Genomic DNA, 18,726 nt, shown 5'->3' with positions numbered 1-18,726 from the left:
GACAATCACATATTAAGCAGGAGTCTTCCACTGAAATATATATGTTTCTCTCTGAATGCTGGCAAATCTTGGGTCTTTCCTTGACCTTCAGTAAAGTAAAAAAGGCATTCTTTACTAGCTGAATTTAAAACATTTTCCTTCCTTCCTCTTCAGCAATTGTCATGGTCAATACCAACAGTTTTTGACGATGGCATAAAAATGAAAACTGTTGCTGAAAAAGAACAATATACACTCTGGTACAAATGGAAATGAATCATGTAATGCATTTTCATATCTTTAATTGGTAATAGCAAACAAAAGTCATATTTCACTTCAGCTAGTGATAGTTGGGTTAACTATTTTTCCTATGAAGAGTGTACTGTTTGTATCTCTGTCAAAAATCAGCATGAGGAAGGGACGGTTGAATTCAATGGTAGGAGGAAGAGACACTGCCATTATTTCAGCAGCAGTTGCTGCTGCTGCCTCAGTACCTCTCTCATCAACATCCAGAGAAGCCTCATGAACAACCTAGAAAAAAAGAAAATACAGTCATTCTGGGCAGTCAACAGCCACCTGAAGGATGAATCAGCCTCCTTTTAAAGCAGCCCTACTTTGAGGCATCTACTGAGGAGTGAGTAGAGGCAGAAGAGCTGTATTGTTGTAGTCATGGCTGCTTTAATGAGGACCAGGATGGAGCTACATAAATCCCCTGAAAAAAAAAAAGAAGTCCAAAAGATTGGATGAAGAATGGAGGTTCCACCTGTAAGTGTTTGCCTGCACCTCCAAAACTGAGTCTCCAAGGTGGGGAGGACAGGCTGTGGTGTGCCTGGAAGCATTAGCAGTTCCTGTCAAGGAGCCAAGGGTTGATATTCCTCTCATGTTTTAGTTACTGCCCAAAAAATCTTGGCCAATACCGGTCTTTGAAAAAACAGACATGCAGTGATCTAATCTGATCTCCAGTGTCACCAGAGACCAAACTCCTCTTGTAAGCTTGCGGGCTGAGGCCTAAATGACCCCTGTTGCAGGCAAGCTGGGAAGCTGGGAGCTGTATTTAGCTGGTGTTTCAGGATGCTGTCACTGAGGGGTTTTCCTCCGTGTTTGTGAAAGAAAAGGAGAGGGCCAACAGCCACAGACTTACTTTGGAAACCTTCAGCTCTGGGGTGCCAGTGATGCCAGAGAGATCTGCCTGGTTGGTGAACACATCCACAATTCCCATCTTCCTAAGGGTGTTACTTATTTCATAGCTCCCAGAAATAGAAAATTTGGGGAAGTAGAGATCCATAAAGCTGTTAGGTAGAAGAGAAACAAAGTGGGTGATGAGAAGGATTTTTCACCAACATAAATGATAGTGAGAAAGCTGTGCAATTCCCATGAGTGTCAAACCCCAGGAATTTGGACTCTGAATGTACAGTGGGCACTAATTCAATTGCTGGTGCTTTTCATGCTGATAGAAGCACTGTCATTCTTAATCATAATAATAATAGTAATCATAATAGTATTTATCTGGTATTTTGCTTTAGGAAATCGGAGAGCACTCTGCTAAGTAGGACAGTAACAAGGCCCCTGCTTTACAGGCAGAGAAGATGAGGGCTGAGGTGACAGCTCATGTCGCTCAAGAAGGTGGAGAGCTGAAGTTAAGTCCTGACAAAGTCTGCTTGGGGAGAAGTGTGGCAAACCCCAGCACTTCAAAGCAAAGAAGTATTTTTGGCATAACTGTGGCGTTCAACATGGCTCAGGAAAGGTCTTGGCCCTGCTGTCTGCATTTTTGGATGCCATGTCCTCTAATTGGACATGGCCATGTCCTCCTGTGGACTGGCCATGATCAAGTTTGCCTTTGACTGTGAGCTATTTGTAGACAGCTCCTGCTTAGTATGCTTTCTGCTGGATTTCTTTTCATGCACTGTTCAGGGATGCTCAGAGCATCCAAGTCACCTGCAGCAGTGATTACCCTTTAGGTAGTTCAAGTCTTTTGCTGTCTTGCCCAGAGGCAGCTTGGGTTGAATAGCAAAACAGACAGGATCCAAACTGGACTTCTGTAACCTTTGTGTGATACTGCCCAGTGCATTGGAAGAGGATGGGACCTCTAGCACTGGCCTCAACAGCAGAACGGAAATTGCCATTTGGTTCTCACAGTTTCTCCCATGAAGTACTTATTCCTGTGTTTATCTTGAATGAACGTGCACCACAAATTAATTTAGAGAAGGATTATCCTGATATTACAGCTGAGAATGACACATTTTTATTTTTGATATTTGAGGTATCACATTATTAGCTTATATCCAATTTGCTACCCATTATGTTTTTACAAACTGTGCTGGTATTTCTATAATGATGCACTGAGATACATGGGTGTGAACTGCACAGCCTTATTAGTTGTGAATCAGGGCAGAGCTTGGTAAATTAAGCATGTATTAACCTGATATTACTCATCTGCTGTTGCTAAGATCTCTTCTCTCCCAGACAAACAAGGTTGTAAAACATGTTAGCTGATGTTAGTGTCAATGGTTGAAGCTAACTGAACCTCATTAGATTTTTATAGTTTCAAAACAAAATGCCAGAAAATCGGGATATTCACAATTAATCACTTGCCCATTCTAACAATTGCTGAGTGATGCAAGGGTTTCTGTAAGGAAGATGTTGGTGTAGGATGTATTATGTATGGATGCAATACTACAAACTGTAAAAGTTATGGCTCATTTGAGGTTTAGACATGGGCCTGCATCATGGTGTATCGGTGATATATGAGAGGTAAAACACATTAGCTGAAATCTCGGTATAGAAGATTTGCCTTAAAATTGCCACCATTCCACTGACTTGATGGAGTATTTTAGAAACACCTATCTAGGCTTGCTATTCGGAGCTCCTGGAAGCCCATCAGGATACTCTGGTTAGGAGAGCAGCAAATCACTCAAGCATCAACAAAAGAATAGTTAAATACAAACCAGCTGTAAGATTTTTACAGGTAGGGCACACAAGCCAAAAATAACCCACTCGTTCCCCAGAATCACCAAGTTCATAGTCTTTGCATTCCCAAAAGAGTAAAATACTATAAATATAGGTGCTGCTGCAGCTGACTGGCAGAAGATTACCTCTGGAAGAGATGATCTGACCATTTCTGGATGGTTTCCTTGTCCAGAGTTTGCTCCAACTGCTTCATTTTCCCTTTTGCTGGCAGAACCAGAAATGCAGTAGCACTGCCATTATAATGCAGCCGTACCACAGTGCATGACAGCTCCTCATCAAAATAGAAGTCAAATCTGCCCGTTTGGTACATCATAGGGACTTTCACAGTAGTTTCAGCGTCCACAAAGAACTCCCTTTCTTCGGTATGCTCTGGCTTAAAGGGCTTTTCCCAGTTGCCTGATACAAAGAAGGAGAATTTAACTGAATATCCCATGTTCTATCCCATCATAGATTAAATTTTATATAGCTCATAATAATATTCACCTATTCCTCCATGTGTTAAATACAGAAGTTTCAAACATAACACTTTAAAATGTATATCACAGTAAGACAAGAATCTTTTTACCTGGTCAAAAGAGTGCATTGGATTCCAGTTTCACTTTGTGTTTCAGATGCCAGTAATGAAATAATTAGGCATTTTCTTTGTGTCTACCACTGCTTTTCTGTTCAGGTGATCTAAGTGGCCTTTCTGTAAACATAATCTATGTACTCATGTACTGCATGCATTTAATTTCTATTGACTTTAATCATAAGCCTCAATTTGTAGATGTGTTATATCAGGCTTAAGAGCACATCATCTAACCCACATCAGAAATGCACAGTGTTTCCACTTCTTTCCTTAAAATGTTCTTCCCCATTCATTACCAGCTTTTTCCATATATAAATATTAGTGTATATATAAAGGACTCTGATAGGGGAAAAAAAGGAGTATGCAGTAAATTAGGCCATTGAATCATGCATACTTTTAAAAAGAAGTATTAAAAAGATTAGGTCATGTATGAGTCTCAGTGCCTTTACTGAAAATCAGAAGAACATGGGGCAATAGGAGTTACGGTTAAACCCACGAACACGCGCTCAAGCTGAACACACGGGCAGCTGTGGCTCGGAGCAGAGCTCCTGGAGCTGTCACAAAGACAACCAAGCCTGTGTGGCCCACAGCTCCCTCCCCATGCCGAGCAGGATCCTGCCATCTCTCCACCACCTCCACTATACCATGAGGGGATCCTCTGGCCCAGCAAAGATCATTTGAAATTCTTCCCAGACCAGCTTTGAAGTGAGGCAGCTGACATTAGGGCTGTTGGTAAGAATGAATCGTGTGAATGCGAACCCTGGAGTGCTTACCTTTAAAGAAAACATAGCTAGCCAGAAGCATTACAGTCTGTGGATCCATGTCCTTGACCAAATTAGTAATTTTCCCGTGTGTTTTCCTCTCTATATAATCATTGATCTGCTTTTCAGCTGTTGGGGGATTGTTAAAGTCAGTGGTAAAAGCCTCCAGCTGATACAGAGCTTTGGCATCATCTAAAAACTTTTTTAGAGGTTTCAGCTTCTCTGTTACAAAGATGGCATTCCCCATGTTGAGCTGGACTCCACCCTCAGGATGGCTCAGCATATGAATTAGGTTGTGGAAGCCTTCATGTATCTCTTTCTCCTGAATCTCTGTAAGGTTAAAGGCAAGTCCTTCCAGGATCTGGGTCTGAGTGGCTGATCTAGCCCCTAGGGCCAGCATTGCAAAGGCACTGGAGATGCTTACAGGAGAGAAGAAAATGTTCTTATTAGGTGCCTCCAGTGTAACCTCTTTAAAAAACTGGAATGCAAAGTCAGCATTATTTGGCACAAGTTTGAGGCAAGCAATTGCTTCACCTCCATGATGCATGTGGTGTTCAGGATCGTTTGGATCATGTCCATTGTGGTGACTGGGTGAGAGCTGACTATAGGCAACAGCTTGAAACCCAGCCAGTAGTAAACTTAGGTAGAATGAGTTCTTCATCTTCTTGTATTAAAATCCTATGAAAAAAAAAGAAGATATTTCTAAGGTAAATAAATTAATTAGGTAGAAATAGTTATTCTGTCATTACCACTGAATAAAAAATCATATCTCTTTCTTTTGTCCTCAGTTTCCATGTTCTCCAATTCTTGCCAGATTTTTCTTTTTATTATTTTCCCAGGCCTCCAGGCAAGTCTCTGCCAACTCTTTCTGCCACCCTCACCCTAAATACCCGCAAAGGCAAAATTCAGCATGGATTAGTTGAATACACAGCACCCTCAGCAGGCTGAAGAATGGAGCATATCCCACCAGAAAACACACCATGGATAATCACTAGAAGACTGCAGTACCACTGTGCTTTTGACACCAATGGTCTAAATAATTTCTGGAAAGCTCATCATAGAAGTTTGGATGTTCTATGAGTAAAAGGAGAAAGAGGAAATTCATGCAAGTGAGTAGCAATTAGTAGCTACATACAAACAGCATTTGAGCAAACAGGCAGGAAGGACATCTTTAAATAAAATTTTGGTCAGATTGATAATGCATCCTATTTCAAGAAAGGACAAATTAGTAGTGGCTGTTCTTCAGCAGCAACCAAATATAAACCCCTACCTCTCTAAGGAACAGGTGTTTGGTTTTTTTTCCAGAATAGAAATAATGTAATGCTTTAAATAAGAACCTGAAACAAAGTGCTGTCTTTTCACAGACCAACAAAATCATTTGAGTGGGTTCATTTTCAGCTCACCAGAAGCAGTCAATATCATTAACAAAGAACAAGGCCTTGTTTTTATCAGGTGCTCTACTGGTAGAAGGGCAATACATTTATCAGTGTGTTACACGTGGCTGTCATAGCTACATTTCATTGCAGAGCTGATACCCTGCACTGTATAAGCTCTTACAAAGGGACTTTGGAAATGGGAATATGACTGTCCCAATAGGCCTCATTTCAGAGTAGGAATGTAGGGCAAAGAAATGGTGAAAAAGTTGCAAAGGATTTGGGGAGATAATGAGCCATATTTGCTAAAATTGTGCAAGGAGAGATATATTACAGCAATAGCACCTTTCATCTCTGGCATGATTCAACTTGAGAGACTTTCTGTTGTCAGAAAGTGCTATGCTTACAGTCTAGCTTTATCTATAACATCAGAGGGAGAAAATTATATTTGTAGTTGAATATCCACTTACAGTTAGACTTATAAGAATAACAAAACATTTTCAAGCTATAATCAAATATTCAAACATTTACATATTTGTTATAAGTAATTCTAAAAAGCAGGCCTCTTTGCAATAACACCTACAGTGCTACTGACAAGTGTAAGAACTATAAGGGTTCTTGGTAACTTCATTTTCAATTACTGTACAAGGTAGTTTTAAATTATAGTTTGGTCTCCTCTGATTTTGACATTGAAATGATACTTCTCAATATATCCAGTTACTTGTAACTCAGCATAAGAGGTCCAGTTCTGAATATTTAAAACCACTGTCAGTGAGCCAATATATGTCAGACTTTGAAAAGAAATCAGCTCCCAAACAAAAGCATCAGAGCTAAGCTTAATCTATTTCCACATATCCAGCAGGCTGATTCAGAACTTGTCTCTGGTTAAATTATTTACTATGAACTATTTACTCAGCTGCAGTCATAATTTATCAAGAATAACATGAATACCAAAAAATGAAACATTTTATTTTAAACATAAGTTGCTACTTGTTCCCTATCTCATCACATTCAATATTTATTACAAAATATAGCAGATAGATGGGCTTTTCTATGTACACCTAAAAATGCCAACTTCTATTTATTTGGAATACAAAGTATACAAGGTATTTAACTGACTTGACCTCAAAACTGTGGCTAGTGGATATAGCATGGGTTTGCTGTAAGGGTTCTCTAAAAAATTGGTTACCATTTTCTGAAGGGTATTTTCCCTATCCTGATATTTTTGCTCTATGTAGTTATGACATGTTCACATTTTGTGGTTAGTTTATGTACTTTCATGGAATTAATTTCCTTTTATTACAACTCTGAATTCACAGATAATTAAATACAATCTGAATCTGAATCATCCATCTGTTACTCAGTACTGGCCAATCAGAAACAGTCAAGAATCGTGAGTCAGCCCTCACAAAAATCTTGATAATGTTTGGTTTTAAAAGCACAAGATTATAAGAGATTTGGCAGCTGCAGTTTGTAGAGGTCTTTTTTTGTTGTTTAAGCCTTGAAGATACAAATGACCCACTCCATCAGTCCCTTCTTTGAAACATAAAGGTACTTTTATAATAAAATTTCCATCATCTAAGCCTTCATAATATCATTAGGGATTGTAACTTCATACTCAATACTTCATACTTAGTATTTCATATGATATTATTGTGGCTTCTAGGTTAGCAAGCGATCAACCAGTGACAAACTGACAACAGAGACCCTTTCAGCATAAAACGGAAGCCGCAGATTCTCATGTGGCCTTAATGATTGAGGGATTTTCCTACGAAGCATACTTGCTAATGATTTATTAAAATGCAAAGAGCTGAGAACACGAGCTATAAAGCTCTTAAGAAATTTCCTTAAGGAGCTAAGTTTGCAGAAAGCTCCCTATTTTAAGACCTTTACTCATATAATCTCCAGAAAAAACAGTTTGTCCATCAACATGGCAATAGAAGTGAAAAGCACTTCAATTCAAAATCCAAATCTACACTGACTTGTTGAATAACATGGAAAAAACCACATTTACCTCTGCCTCTTTTCTTCTCTTTGTGTGTGTTACAATGACAATACATTTGTGGTATTCAAGAATATCTTGCTTAAAGAAGAGCTTTCAGTTGAACCAGATAATGACACAAGCGCATGCCAACGCTGGGAGGACAGTGTTTTCAGCAATTTATCTGTAGTAGACTTGGTGATAACACTTGCTGAGTATATTACCTCTTCCCTCTCACACAATCTTCCCTACCATGCAACTCAGCAAGAAAATGGAGAATACTGGGATTAGCTGCAGCTACCCTAGAATAACTCCACCAGAAAACCTGGAAGTGAGCTGGACTGAGTTTTCTGACTGACAGAACTTGCTTCTTTGTGGATATAGCTAATTTATCCGTTTGGGGGCTGATTTTATCTCTGTGATTTGGAGAGACAATTCTGAAGGCAACTTTCTGCCTTTAGAGTCCCATGTAATATTCCAGGAGATGAATATTCATCCCATACTTCTCCCATAAGGGGTACTCCTGATAATCTCATTTCAGTTAACAGGAAAACTTGCATTACTCAAAGACATATGCAGGCATGAAATAGAAAAGCTGTTTGCTCGCCAGATGGTGCTGCTACCCTCCTAATTGTTTCTGAATGAGGAAATCTGAGAAATTTTTTTCCTGAAAGCTGCACTATGGGAGCATCAGGTATATCAAGACACAGCACCACCACTACCACCATCAGTGGGGTCTGCTGAACTAATATCAGCTACTCAGAAACATATAAAAAAATCACCCAAGCACACAAAAAAAAGCCATAAAAGAAAGACTTGACTAGCCATATTTGTGTGTGAGAACATGACCTCAGGATCCTGCTGTAGGACTAGCTACTCAAACAGCACAACAAACTCATGTGTTTTCCTGACTGGCCAGAAAGCTTTCTGCATACTTCATTATATGCACCTGGACATGATCAGGGCCTTTTCCAGACTGATCATCTAGACATTTACTTCTCTTGTCATTCAGAGTTTTGATGCCTCTATGCCTGAGGCCCCTAAAAGGTTGAAGACACAAGCCAAGGGCACTGGAGTCTTCACAGAAGCTAACCACTGTATTTCATTAAAAGTAATTCCTTTCACAGCAGAAACATGGAAGCCAAGTTTACATTATCCTCTAGAAATGTATGTGACTATTCACAGAGCTGTTTTCTGTTTCTTCTATCTTCTCTAAGCCAGTTTAGCATTGTGGAACTCACCCAGAGAGTGGCATCACCCACTTCTAGGCCTCCTTTTACCTGGAAACAGGTGAACATGAGCTCTCACTGTTCTACCAGGCCACCATGTGTATTTGCTGTTGAACCTGAGTTAATGCACACACTCAGAGATGAAGCATTACTGAAGCCAGAGGATGAAAAAGCAGATAAAAAAGAATGAGTGCAGTGGTTAGGGAAGTCAGGTGAGACAGCAGAGATTTTCTTCTCTCTGCAAGAACAGATCAGACCAGGTTCCCAGTTTCTACTTTCCAGTGTACACCTGACCACAGCCCAGTCTCTGGCTCATTGAGCGTGTTGACCTCACTGTGATCTTCACTCCCCTGAGCACGTGAAATTCACCGTTTTCTCTCCTTCCCTCTCAACGGTCCTGTAACCTGATGATTAGTGCAATAATGTCTCGTCTGAAAGGGAAGCAGATAATAGCTATACCACCCCCTAAGCAAAGTATTTCTTGTAGACCTTCAGTACAAAAATCAGCAGAATTACTTAAAAAGAATCACTAATACATTAAAAAAAAAAAAAGCCCTAATCACCCACCCTCAGGCTTTTAATGTAGCAGAGCCTATTTCTTCTAGCAGGGGGTACATCAGGGAAAGTCCCACTCTTAGGATTTCTTGGGTCCAGAGATCACCTTGCTGTCCTGCAAGGCAACTAGATACCCTGCTCTGGTTTTTAGATTTTTACTACTTCTGTCAGCCACCTGACAATGTGTAGGCAACTCATTGTCTCAGTTGTGATGCCTATGTCCTTTATATCCAGTTGACCTAATAAAAGCCTCTTTATCTAGGACAGATTTCAATTTAAGATGAAAAGATTTAAAATCAACTGCCTGCAACAAGAGGAGACACTTTTGAAGTCTCTATAGGAAGCAAAAAATCACTACTTACAGCAGCTTCAAAGGATTCTGCTGTCTTCACCAGGACTATCCTGCAGCTCCCTCTCTTATTTATACTGTTAAATAGCATTATGAAAGCAAAGCGTCCTCTAGAAAACATTAACCAGGGCAGACAAGTGTTACTACTTTAGAAATGGTGCAGAGTAAACAGTGAAGACAATTTTTGGGGGCAGGCATCTGATTTTTGCTGTATATGCATGGCCAAACCCTGCCTTTGCTTAGAAGAGTCATAAGAGTCCTCCTGCATTTCTACACATCCTCCTGCTGGGAATCCAGACACTACTCACTCTACCAAATACTTCACGTGCATCATTAACTTCTGTAAACTGCATGAGTTCATATAGTAGAAGTACTGAAGTGAGTGAAATTAAACATACATATAATACTAGACAGGAGCCTAAGGAAAAGACAGGTGGATGAATGTTGCAGCCAGATCTCAAGTTAGTATTTTGCACAGAAATATTTTCCTTCCTCTACACCAGACTTTTAATTGCTTTTCTTTGGCATATTTGTTTAAAATTATACACTATTTCTTAATTATCTACATTGCCATTAATAAGGGCCAATTTCTGGGGACATCTCTAATAGTTATCTTAAAATACAAACTGATGTTTGTAGTGGCTGAGGGTTACTGTAGGGATGGCAGCATGAAGGCAGAGATGGGCATTCAGGAGCCCATGGTACCCAGCCCACCTCAGCCAGACTGGGGTCACTCTTTACCTCATGCAGCAACTGGTTGAAGGACAAACTGCTGTGTTGCACTCCACAAGTGTGAGCTGGCACAAGGCGCAGACACTGCCAAAGGGCAGGCAAGGAAGTGGCAGGCCAGTAGACCAGAGCATGCTTTCACACAGAGCTGGACCCATGTGGTCAGACCACCCGTGTTTTACACGATCCCCCTGTAAGGGTGCTCCTGCAGCACCCATGGAGGGGCAACCACAGGGGTTGTGCTAATGTGGGTATGGACTGGAAAAACTTACAGGTCAGTGCCCTGGTGAATGCCTTCCACCGAGGAGGAGCATTCCCTTGGGAGATAGGCAATTCAAGGAGAAAAGGTGCTATACTTAGTAGGATCATAGAATCATTTAGGTTGGAAAATACATCTAAGATCTCTAAGTCCAACTATTAATCCAGCACTGTCAAGTCCACCACTAAACCATGTCCTTAAGTGCCAGATCTACATGTCTGTTAGATAACTGCAGCCTGTTCCAGTGCTTGATAATCCTTTCAATGAGGAAATTTTTCCTAATACCCAAACTAAACCTCTCCTGGTTACCTCAGCAACTTGAGGCTGTTTCCTCTTGTCCTATCACTTGTTACTTGGGAGAAGCCTCACCTTTCACGTAGTTGTAGAGTGATAATGTCCCCCCTGAATCTCATTTTCTCCAGGCTAAACACCCCCAGCTCCTTCAGCTACTCCTCATAAGATTTGTGCTCCAGACCCTTCACCAGTTTTGTTTCTCTTCTCTGGACATGCTCCAGCACCTCAATGTAGTGAAAATGTCTTTTCTTGTACTACAGTTTCAAGGAAGAGTCTTTCAGAAAGAAAAGCTTTATAATAATGGGATAAATGTTTTGGTAGGCTTTTCCTATGGGTTAGGAATAAAGGTAAGCATTATGACTGCACATGCAAAACTACTAGTAGGTTCAGCATAGAAGGTTCCGTGCATATTGGGCTGTTGGAGCTGCTGCCAATCCTTTCCTTCCTGGCTTCTCCTCTCTTTCTCCTCTTTTGCCTGCACGAAGGTGAGCAGAGCAGTTCAATACGAGTTTTGGTCCAGACTGCTATGAAACGTGTTTGAATTGTTTACAGGCTGACAAACCAGCAGCTGGGCACATGCAACCTGCTTCTCTGTAAACTAACAAATGAAAACAGCCTCTGAGGTTACATAGACTTACCTAGAACATATTCAGACTGAAGATGAATAATACTTGCACCAAGAGACAAATGAGAACACAATTAAAAAAAAAAAAAAGTGCAGCTATGAATAAAGTTACAGAGAAAAGTGAAGAAAAAAACAATCGACCTAACATGACTTCATTTAAGAGCAATTTGGTCTTGCAATTGAAAGTGCCCTTCACCTACTGATGTTTCTGTGGGAGTGCAAGAAGGAAAATGAAGTAAAAAAAATCTAATCTGTATCAATCTCCAGTGTTACATGCAATGTGAAAACTGATTTCTTTTTCCTCATATATACAACAGTTTCATTCAATCATGTAAGCCATCTTGAAATTTGCTGAGACACTGTTTCAATACTTGAAATTAGAATATGTTGCATATGAACTCTCAGCTCTCTCTTTGTGCAGGCAGTGGGCTTATGTAGGCAGTGCTCTGATATTCTGAAAGACAGGAATCCTTCCCTTTGGTCCTCTTGGTCTGAAACAGTAGATGTTTTATTACTTTGAACCCCAAGTTACTTTGGAGTTTTTAAAATATTATTATTATTAAAAGATCTTAATAATACTATTTAATTTTTTAGTAAATTGGCAACATTAACAAGAGTCATCCAGCATGAATTCCCTTGGAAACAGGCTAGCCGTAGTCAAAAAAGAATTAATTATTTAAATGAGAAGAACTGTATACTTGCTTTTCTAGTACAGAAACATTTTTGTATTTTTAAAATATTTAGCTAATTTCTCTAAAAGCCTTTTTAAAACACAATGAATTGTGTCTGTTCTGATAATGCCCTCTGGAGTACAGAGAGCACAGAGTCCCTCTTACAATAGTGCTGAATGTAAATGTCAGCATGGAGCTGATGAAAGCTGTATCTTTCTCTGCACTGCCAGGCCATGTTTAATTTGTCGAGCTCTGTTTCTCACCATGCTTCAAAAGAAAAGGTTAGATGGAACAAGTGCCAATACAGATCAAGTACAACTGTGTCAAGGGGCTGCTCCAGTCCTTCCAAGTGACCATGCAGCAGACCTTCACCTTTAAGTTGCTTCTTTGTTTTTCGTGCTTGCCCCCTGCCAGCCTCCACAGTAGGTCTGGGCTCACTCCAAGGGGAGTGTCTTGCTCAGATGTTAATTCCACCTCCAATTAGGGAACACACACGGTATGGTCCTCTGAGACAGTGAGTCCCTTCCCTTTTTTCCAGTCTAGCATCAACCTCTTCCTGCAATACAGTATAGACTCTCTGGGTCCCAAGGAGACTGTTACTTTCTATCACTTCCAGAATTTGGCTTGGAGTCTGCTTCTTTCTTTTCTCAGGCTGTGGTTTCACAATTGTTTTAACCTGACCAAAGTGCAGGATGCTGCTGCCAGACATATCTCATCCTTCTACATCCTTGCTGTCTCTTCGAGATGGTTGATGGCCTCTGGGAGCTGAAGCCCAGGACAAATGGGGAGAAGCTGGAGGAGCAGGTTTTTTTCAACCTGCTGAAGGCAAAGGGAGAGGCTGTACTTGCTGTTCTCACCTACATAATGGGCAATGTTAGAGAGAAGATGGAGCCAGAGGTGTGCACTGGTAGTGAGTAAGGCAGGGAATGAAAGCTGCAGCATGATAAACATAAAAGAGATGTAAGGAAAGTGATATTCACAGAGAGGTGAAATACAAGGGCACATCACCATGTGAGGCTGTGAAATTGTCATCCTTGTAGACATCCAAAACCTGGCTGGACATGGCCCTGGGCAACCTGAGCTAGATTCCAGGCTGGTGCTGCTGTGACCAGGTGGTGGGATTGAGGTGCCTTCCAAAGTAAATTATTCTCCTTTTATAATAAAAATTACTGAGAAACCATGCTCTCAGGAGTCCCTGTCTCCACTTGGACTGCAGGTTTGCATTTCACCCTGCAAAGAGACTCCCCTCTGCTTCTCACCACATGAGTACAGAGGCTTTTCCCTGGAGCACTCAGCCCCCCAGGAAGGTGTCATCTCCCTTGTCCCCTGGTATGCCCCAGCACAGCCAGCACAGGGTAAGCAGACAGCCTCTGTCCTGGCTGCCCAGGCACAGGCTCAGCCAGAGCACAGCACACAGTTATGCACACAGGGGACATACAAATCTGGTGGACAAATCTGGTGGACCATCTGCCACGCTCCCAGCATGCCACAGCCATGGCATGTGGCACACATTCCTCTGTGATACTGCGCTTTTCTCCTCAGAGACTTCAAAAGTTTCCAGCACTGACTGGATCTCAGCAGGATCCACGTAGCTGCCTTGATTTCTGTACATTTCTGAATTACATGCCTGTAATTCAGGCCAGCTACTGATACACTTCCTAATCGCCTATGTGGTGGGGAGAAGGAAACTGTTGAACTTTGGAACAGCCAAACTTGAATGGGCTTTTTAAAAGTTAGAAGTAAGTTGCTACCAAAGAAACATTTGATACTGGCATTTTCCTTCACATATGTCCATTAAGATGGTAAGTTTTAGGATGTGTCCATAGTGGGGTGTTCAAGAGGTTGCGTTTTAAATCCATTTGCTTCCTTAGTGTGCAAGAAGCATCTCCAAAGAGGAAGCTTTTGATAGCCATTGGGAGAGCTGTCTCTGGTGACAAAATCCTTTAGCACAGAAGAACAGAGTTTGGAAAATGTTCAAACGCATGTTTGATTTTGCACATATACATTTATTATTATCTGAGTAGACTTATACTCTTCTTTCTTGAGCCATGAATAAAAAATATATGTGATTGGGTCTGAGAACACATGTTGATAGTTCTTTACCTTTTATGTGGTCAAATTGCCTTCCTGTCTGTGTTTGTTTGTAGTTGTTCCCTCTGGAGAACTGTGGGGAAGAGGAAGATTCAGTGAACCTGTTGTTTCTATGCTCTAAAATTATGTCATCTGAACATTCTCAATGTTAGATCTTTTTTTGATAATAGTTGTTTTTTTCACTGAAGAAAAGCCCTAGGCTGCTGCAGGTTTAAAATGTCTGCATGCCTCCTGCCCTGAGCTGTGAGAAATATGGTCCATAAAAGATTTGAACCTTGGAAGCTGCTCAAGGGGGTACCAACTTCTGCACATGCCCTGTGGAAACATTTTCTTCTTTCAAATACCTCCTTAAAAAGCACATCACCTTTTCCCAGATGCCTTTAGATCTCTCTGAAATGGCTAGGAAGTTGAAGACTGGCCACTTACAGAAAGACCCAGCAGACTGAAAACTAGCTCATTATTTAGTTTGATTTTAAACCCCATAAGTCTACCATCTCCTGTATGTTAGGCTGATTGCTCCAGCATTTGCATTGCCTTGTCTTCCATAGAATCTCATTTTCTGTCCCATCCACCATCTGTAGCAATTATTATGCACACCTCAGAAACTGGTAGTGTGGGATACTGCAGGTGATAAAGTCTGGGACTTTTGGATGGGCTGTCACATGCCAGGCACCTCAGCAGGACATATTAACTGCAAACTTCTACTGTTAGAAAATGCTAGGATGAAGGTGGTTGTGCTGTGCTTTTTGGACTGCTGGGGTCCTGCCTGCTGACACTGATTTGACATTACATTTCCAGAGGAAAAACTGGATCCTCCATAATCCTGTACCCAGCTGCTCTATCCTGCCTCTGGGCTCCACTCTACCTCCCCCCACTGTCATACCTGGTGTTTTATACCAGTGATAATGAAAATGTTGAATCAGCCTACACCCAGAGCATACCCCTGAGAAAGCCCAAATTTTCCTTGAGGCTGGATCACTAAAACCTTTGAAAATTGTTTCCAATCTTGCACTAATATTGTAGTGCATTTCTGTACCTTATGTAAGAATATGTCATGTAAGACAATAATGTCTTACTGACCCTAAATATAACCTTGCTGTTGCTTAGCTAAGCTGTACTTTAGCCCAACTATTTCCTAATGACAAGCCTTGTTACTCTGCCATTGGAGGGGATTAGGTTGGTCTGATGTGGTTTGTTTTTGACAAAACCATTTTCATTTTGTCATCTTTCTTTTTTTCTTGCTATTTATCATCTTTAGATGCTTTCCTAATATTTCCAGCATTTTCCCAAGCACTGGAGTTGAGCTGAGCAGCTTATAATTGCCTAGCTCTTCTTTTCTCTCTCTCTCTCTCTCTCTCTCTTTTGTTTTAAGAAAATTTTTTTTATCCTTTTCCAATGCTCTGAAAAATTTTTGTTTGTTTGTTTGATTGGTTACTTTGTTGCTTTTTCTTTAATGTTGGCTTATTTTTCACTTCAAAGCACAGAGTTCTCTGACCCATTGTTGGACCTGAGAGGGACCTGGGACGCTCAGAGGAGCTAAGAGGTATCTGTAACTGGGGTGGGGAGCTGAGGGAAGCTGTAAATATAAATCCAGTCCAACTGTCCAGTCCAACCCAATATTTTTAAGAACATTGTCCCCTGAACAAAGCAAACAGGACTGTTCTTGCACTCTTGGTACTGGAAAATATCTCCCACCTGTGCTGTGTAAAGACAGTGAAAACGCCATGCACCATAGGAAGGCCCAAGCACATTGCCAGGCCTGTTGCACACATCAGTATCCCCACAGATGGATAACATAAGCATAGTGGTTCACTCTCATCCTTAATTAAAGAAAGGAAAATAAAATAAATCTCATTCTGACAGACAGCTCTCTGTCTTTGGTCTAATTCAAGCAACCCATGAGACAGTGCTGTGGATTGTGTAGGCATAGCAGAGCAGGAATTGTCTTGCTGAGTTGAGCTGAGGGCTGGGGTGAGAGCCAGTGGTGACACACCCAGGCACAGAGAGGTTGCTCTTGTCCCTGGAGCATACGAAGGTTCTTAGCTAGGAATGATGCATTAATGTACTTTTCATCAAAACAAGAAGAAATTGCTTGGGTCTGGGTTGATGAAATGTCTTGTGGGTAGGCAGACCCTTCCTGAAGGTATATACAGAGGTATGTCCAGGCATTGCTCATCAGCTTGGAACAGCACAGTTTCCCTTCTGAGTAATTCCCAATAAGCATGGGCTGTTTTGATGAATATTTTGTTCCCATTCATTCTCCTGAACAGGTCCATTCACTCATGTCAACTGGACAATCTTGGGCTACACAAGCATTTGCCACTGTTCAGGAAAAGAAACCTCTAATAAAGATTAAAGCATTTAAGTGACTTTACTGTTTTAAATATTATAGAATACTTTGCATCCACATCAACAAAGTCTTTATTCATGACCACTAAAAGTTACTGTTTGTATTGCTCAGGAGACTGACTTGTTGCAATATCTGGGACTTGTACACATTATTAGGGTAACTAAGTGAAGATTTTGGCACAAGTTAAGTTTCACTTCTTTGTACTTGTGACATGTTTAAACTGGTATCATCTTACACAGACTACATAATCACCCATCTGCTCTGTAGTTATTTGTAGCAGATGTTAAATACTGTATACAAATATACCTACAATATATAACAATATAGTTTTAATTCTATCACATGTATGCAACATAGCTAGTAATCCTCTGCTGGGTCTGGTTGTGAAAGTATCTGACAGTGAAATGACCCTGAACTCTTCAATAAATATTCAATCAAAAATCTCAACAATTTTAAAACAGTATAATTATGTCTTTGCAAGTTACTTACAACTTTTTGCACTAAATTGTTTTTAAATAGATGATCAGCCACTGGAACTCCAGATACTCTTCCTTGGGAAAAATTTTCCTGCTTCAAGAATATTTAGGCAAATGCAAAAACTTTTTGAATTGAGACTACAGGTAGCATCAGAAATATGACACTCTTTTAGTCTTTTACAAAGCTTTTAGGTGGATTACTGGTATTTTTATCATCAATAGAGTTCAAAACCTTATACCCACCATAATTACACTTGTATGCTTGCAAATTAATATCTTTTAGAAGTACCTTTGTCACTATTCTTGCTGCAAATGACAGAACAAAATTGGCCAAGACATCAAAATTTCTGTATGCTTTTTTACAAATGCACCCTAGATCTGCAGGTCTCAGAGACAGAGTGACTGCACTCAGATGTTCATAAATGCTCGTCAGTATGCACTATGTTGCAGCTAAACACTGCATGATCTCTCCAAAAAGCCACAGGCTGATGCCTCTGGAGTGTATTTCACACCACACTTTGTGGTTTAGAGAGCTCTCAGCACTCTTATGGCTTTACATAAGTGCTGGGTTAGGAGTAACAAGCTCACTGAAGATGTTTCTTTCCTCCCAGGTGTTCCAGGGCTGCAGTCCTTGCTCATGGCACTTGCTGCTGAGTGGGGGTAGCATCACACTGTGCCCCTAGGACCTCTCTGGCATCACAGAGGTGACTGGGAGAGATGAATGACATCACTGAGTGAGATGTGGCAGGACAGCACATACTATTCTTGTATTGTGCTTCCTACAATGAGTAAAATGTTGTTGACAAGAATTATCACTTTGCCTATGGGATCAAAACCTTTGGCTTCATAAGTGATTTTCTCAAATGCTTTCTGCTTTTTGTAGTCACTGATCTGCTGGTCAGTTTTGGTGGAGTATCAAAGGTGACTACAGAAAGCATCTGTTTCATAAACGTCTTTCACCTCTGTAGTAGCTGCAGTCACTTATCTGTGAACTTGACATTTCCCATATTTAATTTTATGAGAATATTTTATGAACAATTTAGCATCTTAATGAGATGACATGAGCTTTTTCTTATCTCCCTTTCCTCAGCTCTCTGGCAAATTAAAGAAAAAGCCTTTTTGTGTTCAGCTCATCCTGGAAAATCTCTTACCCAACACTAAGACTGCAAAAACAGTGGAAGTACTGATTGTGAAGAAGAAAATATTTCAGAAAGTATTGTGGTTTGACTCACAAAATGTGCATTGTCAGGCTGGTCTGTGTCTTTGTGATGATCAACCATACCCAAGCTACTGAACAGAAGGGATGGTAGCAGTGTAGGATCCTGTGATGCCAAATAGCCTCACAGACACTAGAGTTTTCGGGCTCACAATTTGCTATGGATCAGGGAGGCCAAGACAGGGAGTGGGTTTGCTACTAACATGATGTTGTTTCCACAGTATCACAGCATATTTCAGTTTGGAATGGACCTTTA

The 18,726-nt window shown here is 40.7% G+C and overlaps 1 protein-coding gene across 3 annotated transcripts; it reads right to left on the bottom strand.

Moving 5' to 3' along the window:
• Positions 1–253: 253 nt before the first annotated feature.
• Positions 254–9,879, bottom strand: LOC108504621 (alpha-1-antiproteinase 2-like). Of its 3 annotated transcripts, none has more exons than XM_017829841.1 (5): positions 9,773–9,879; positions 4,285–4,950; positions 3,069–3,339; positions 1,118–1,265; positions 254–507 (listed from the first exon to the last, which is right to left on the bottom strand). In XM_017829841.1, the coding sequence occupies exons 2-5, from the start codon at positions 4,931–4,933 to the stop codon at positions 313–315; spliced, it is 1,263 nt and encodes a 420-aa protein (XP_017685330.1). In that variant the 5' UTR covers positions 4,934–4,950; positions 9,773–9,879; the 3' UTR covers positions 254–312. The 3 variants fall into 3 exon arrangements, with proteins under 3 accessions (XP_017685330.1, XP_017685332.1, XP_017685333.1); XM_017829843.1 differs by lacking the exon at positions 9,773–9,879 and adding an exon at positions 9,185–9,286; XM_017829844.1 differs by lacking the exon at positions 9,773–9,879 and adding an exon at positions 8,907–9,037.
• Positions 9,880–18,726: the final 8,847 nt, after the last annotated feature.

Source organism: Lepidothrix coronata, unplaced genomic scaffold (genome assembly GCF_001604755.1).
Source record: "Lepidothrix coronata isolate B3197 unplaced genomic scaffold, Lepidothrix_coronata-1.0 Scaffold169, whole genome shotgun sequence".
In the NCBI taxonomy this organism is placed as follows: Eukaryota; Metazoa; Chordata; class Aves; order Passeriformes; family Pipridae; genus Lepidothrix; species Lepidothrix coronata.
Note: the sequence above shows the minus strand (reverse complement) of the source record. Positions and strands in the feature narration are given on the sequence as shown.

Bases quoted from the DNA above. Each gene is read 5' to 3' on its own strand.
- LOC108504621 (XM_017829841.1), bottom strand. From the start codon at position 4,933: ATGAAGAACTCATTCTACCTAAGTTTACTACTGGCTGGGTTTCAAGCT. The intron at 3,340-4,284 runs GTAAGCACTCCA...TCTTTGTATCAG, and splicing joins TAGCTATGTTTTCTTTAAAG to GCAACTGGGAAAAGCCCTTT. The intron at 508-1,117 runs GTAAGTCTGTGG...CTTTTTTTCTAG, and splicing joins CAGAGCTGAAGGTTTCCAAA to GTTGTTCATGAGGCTTCTCT.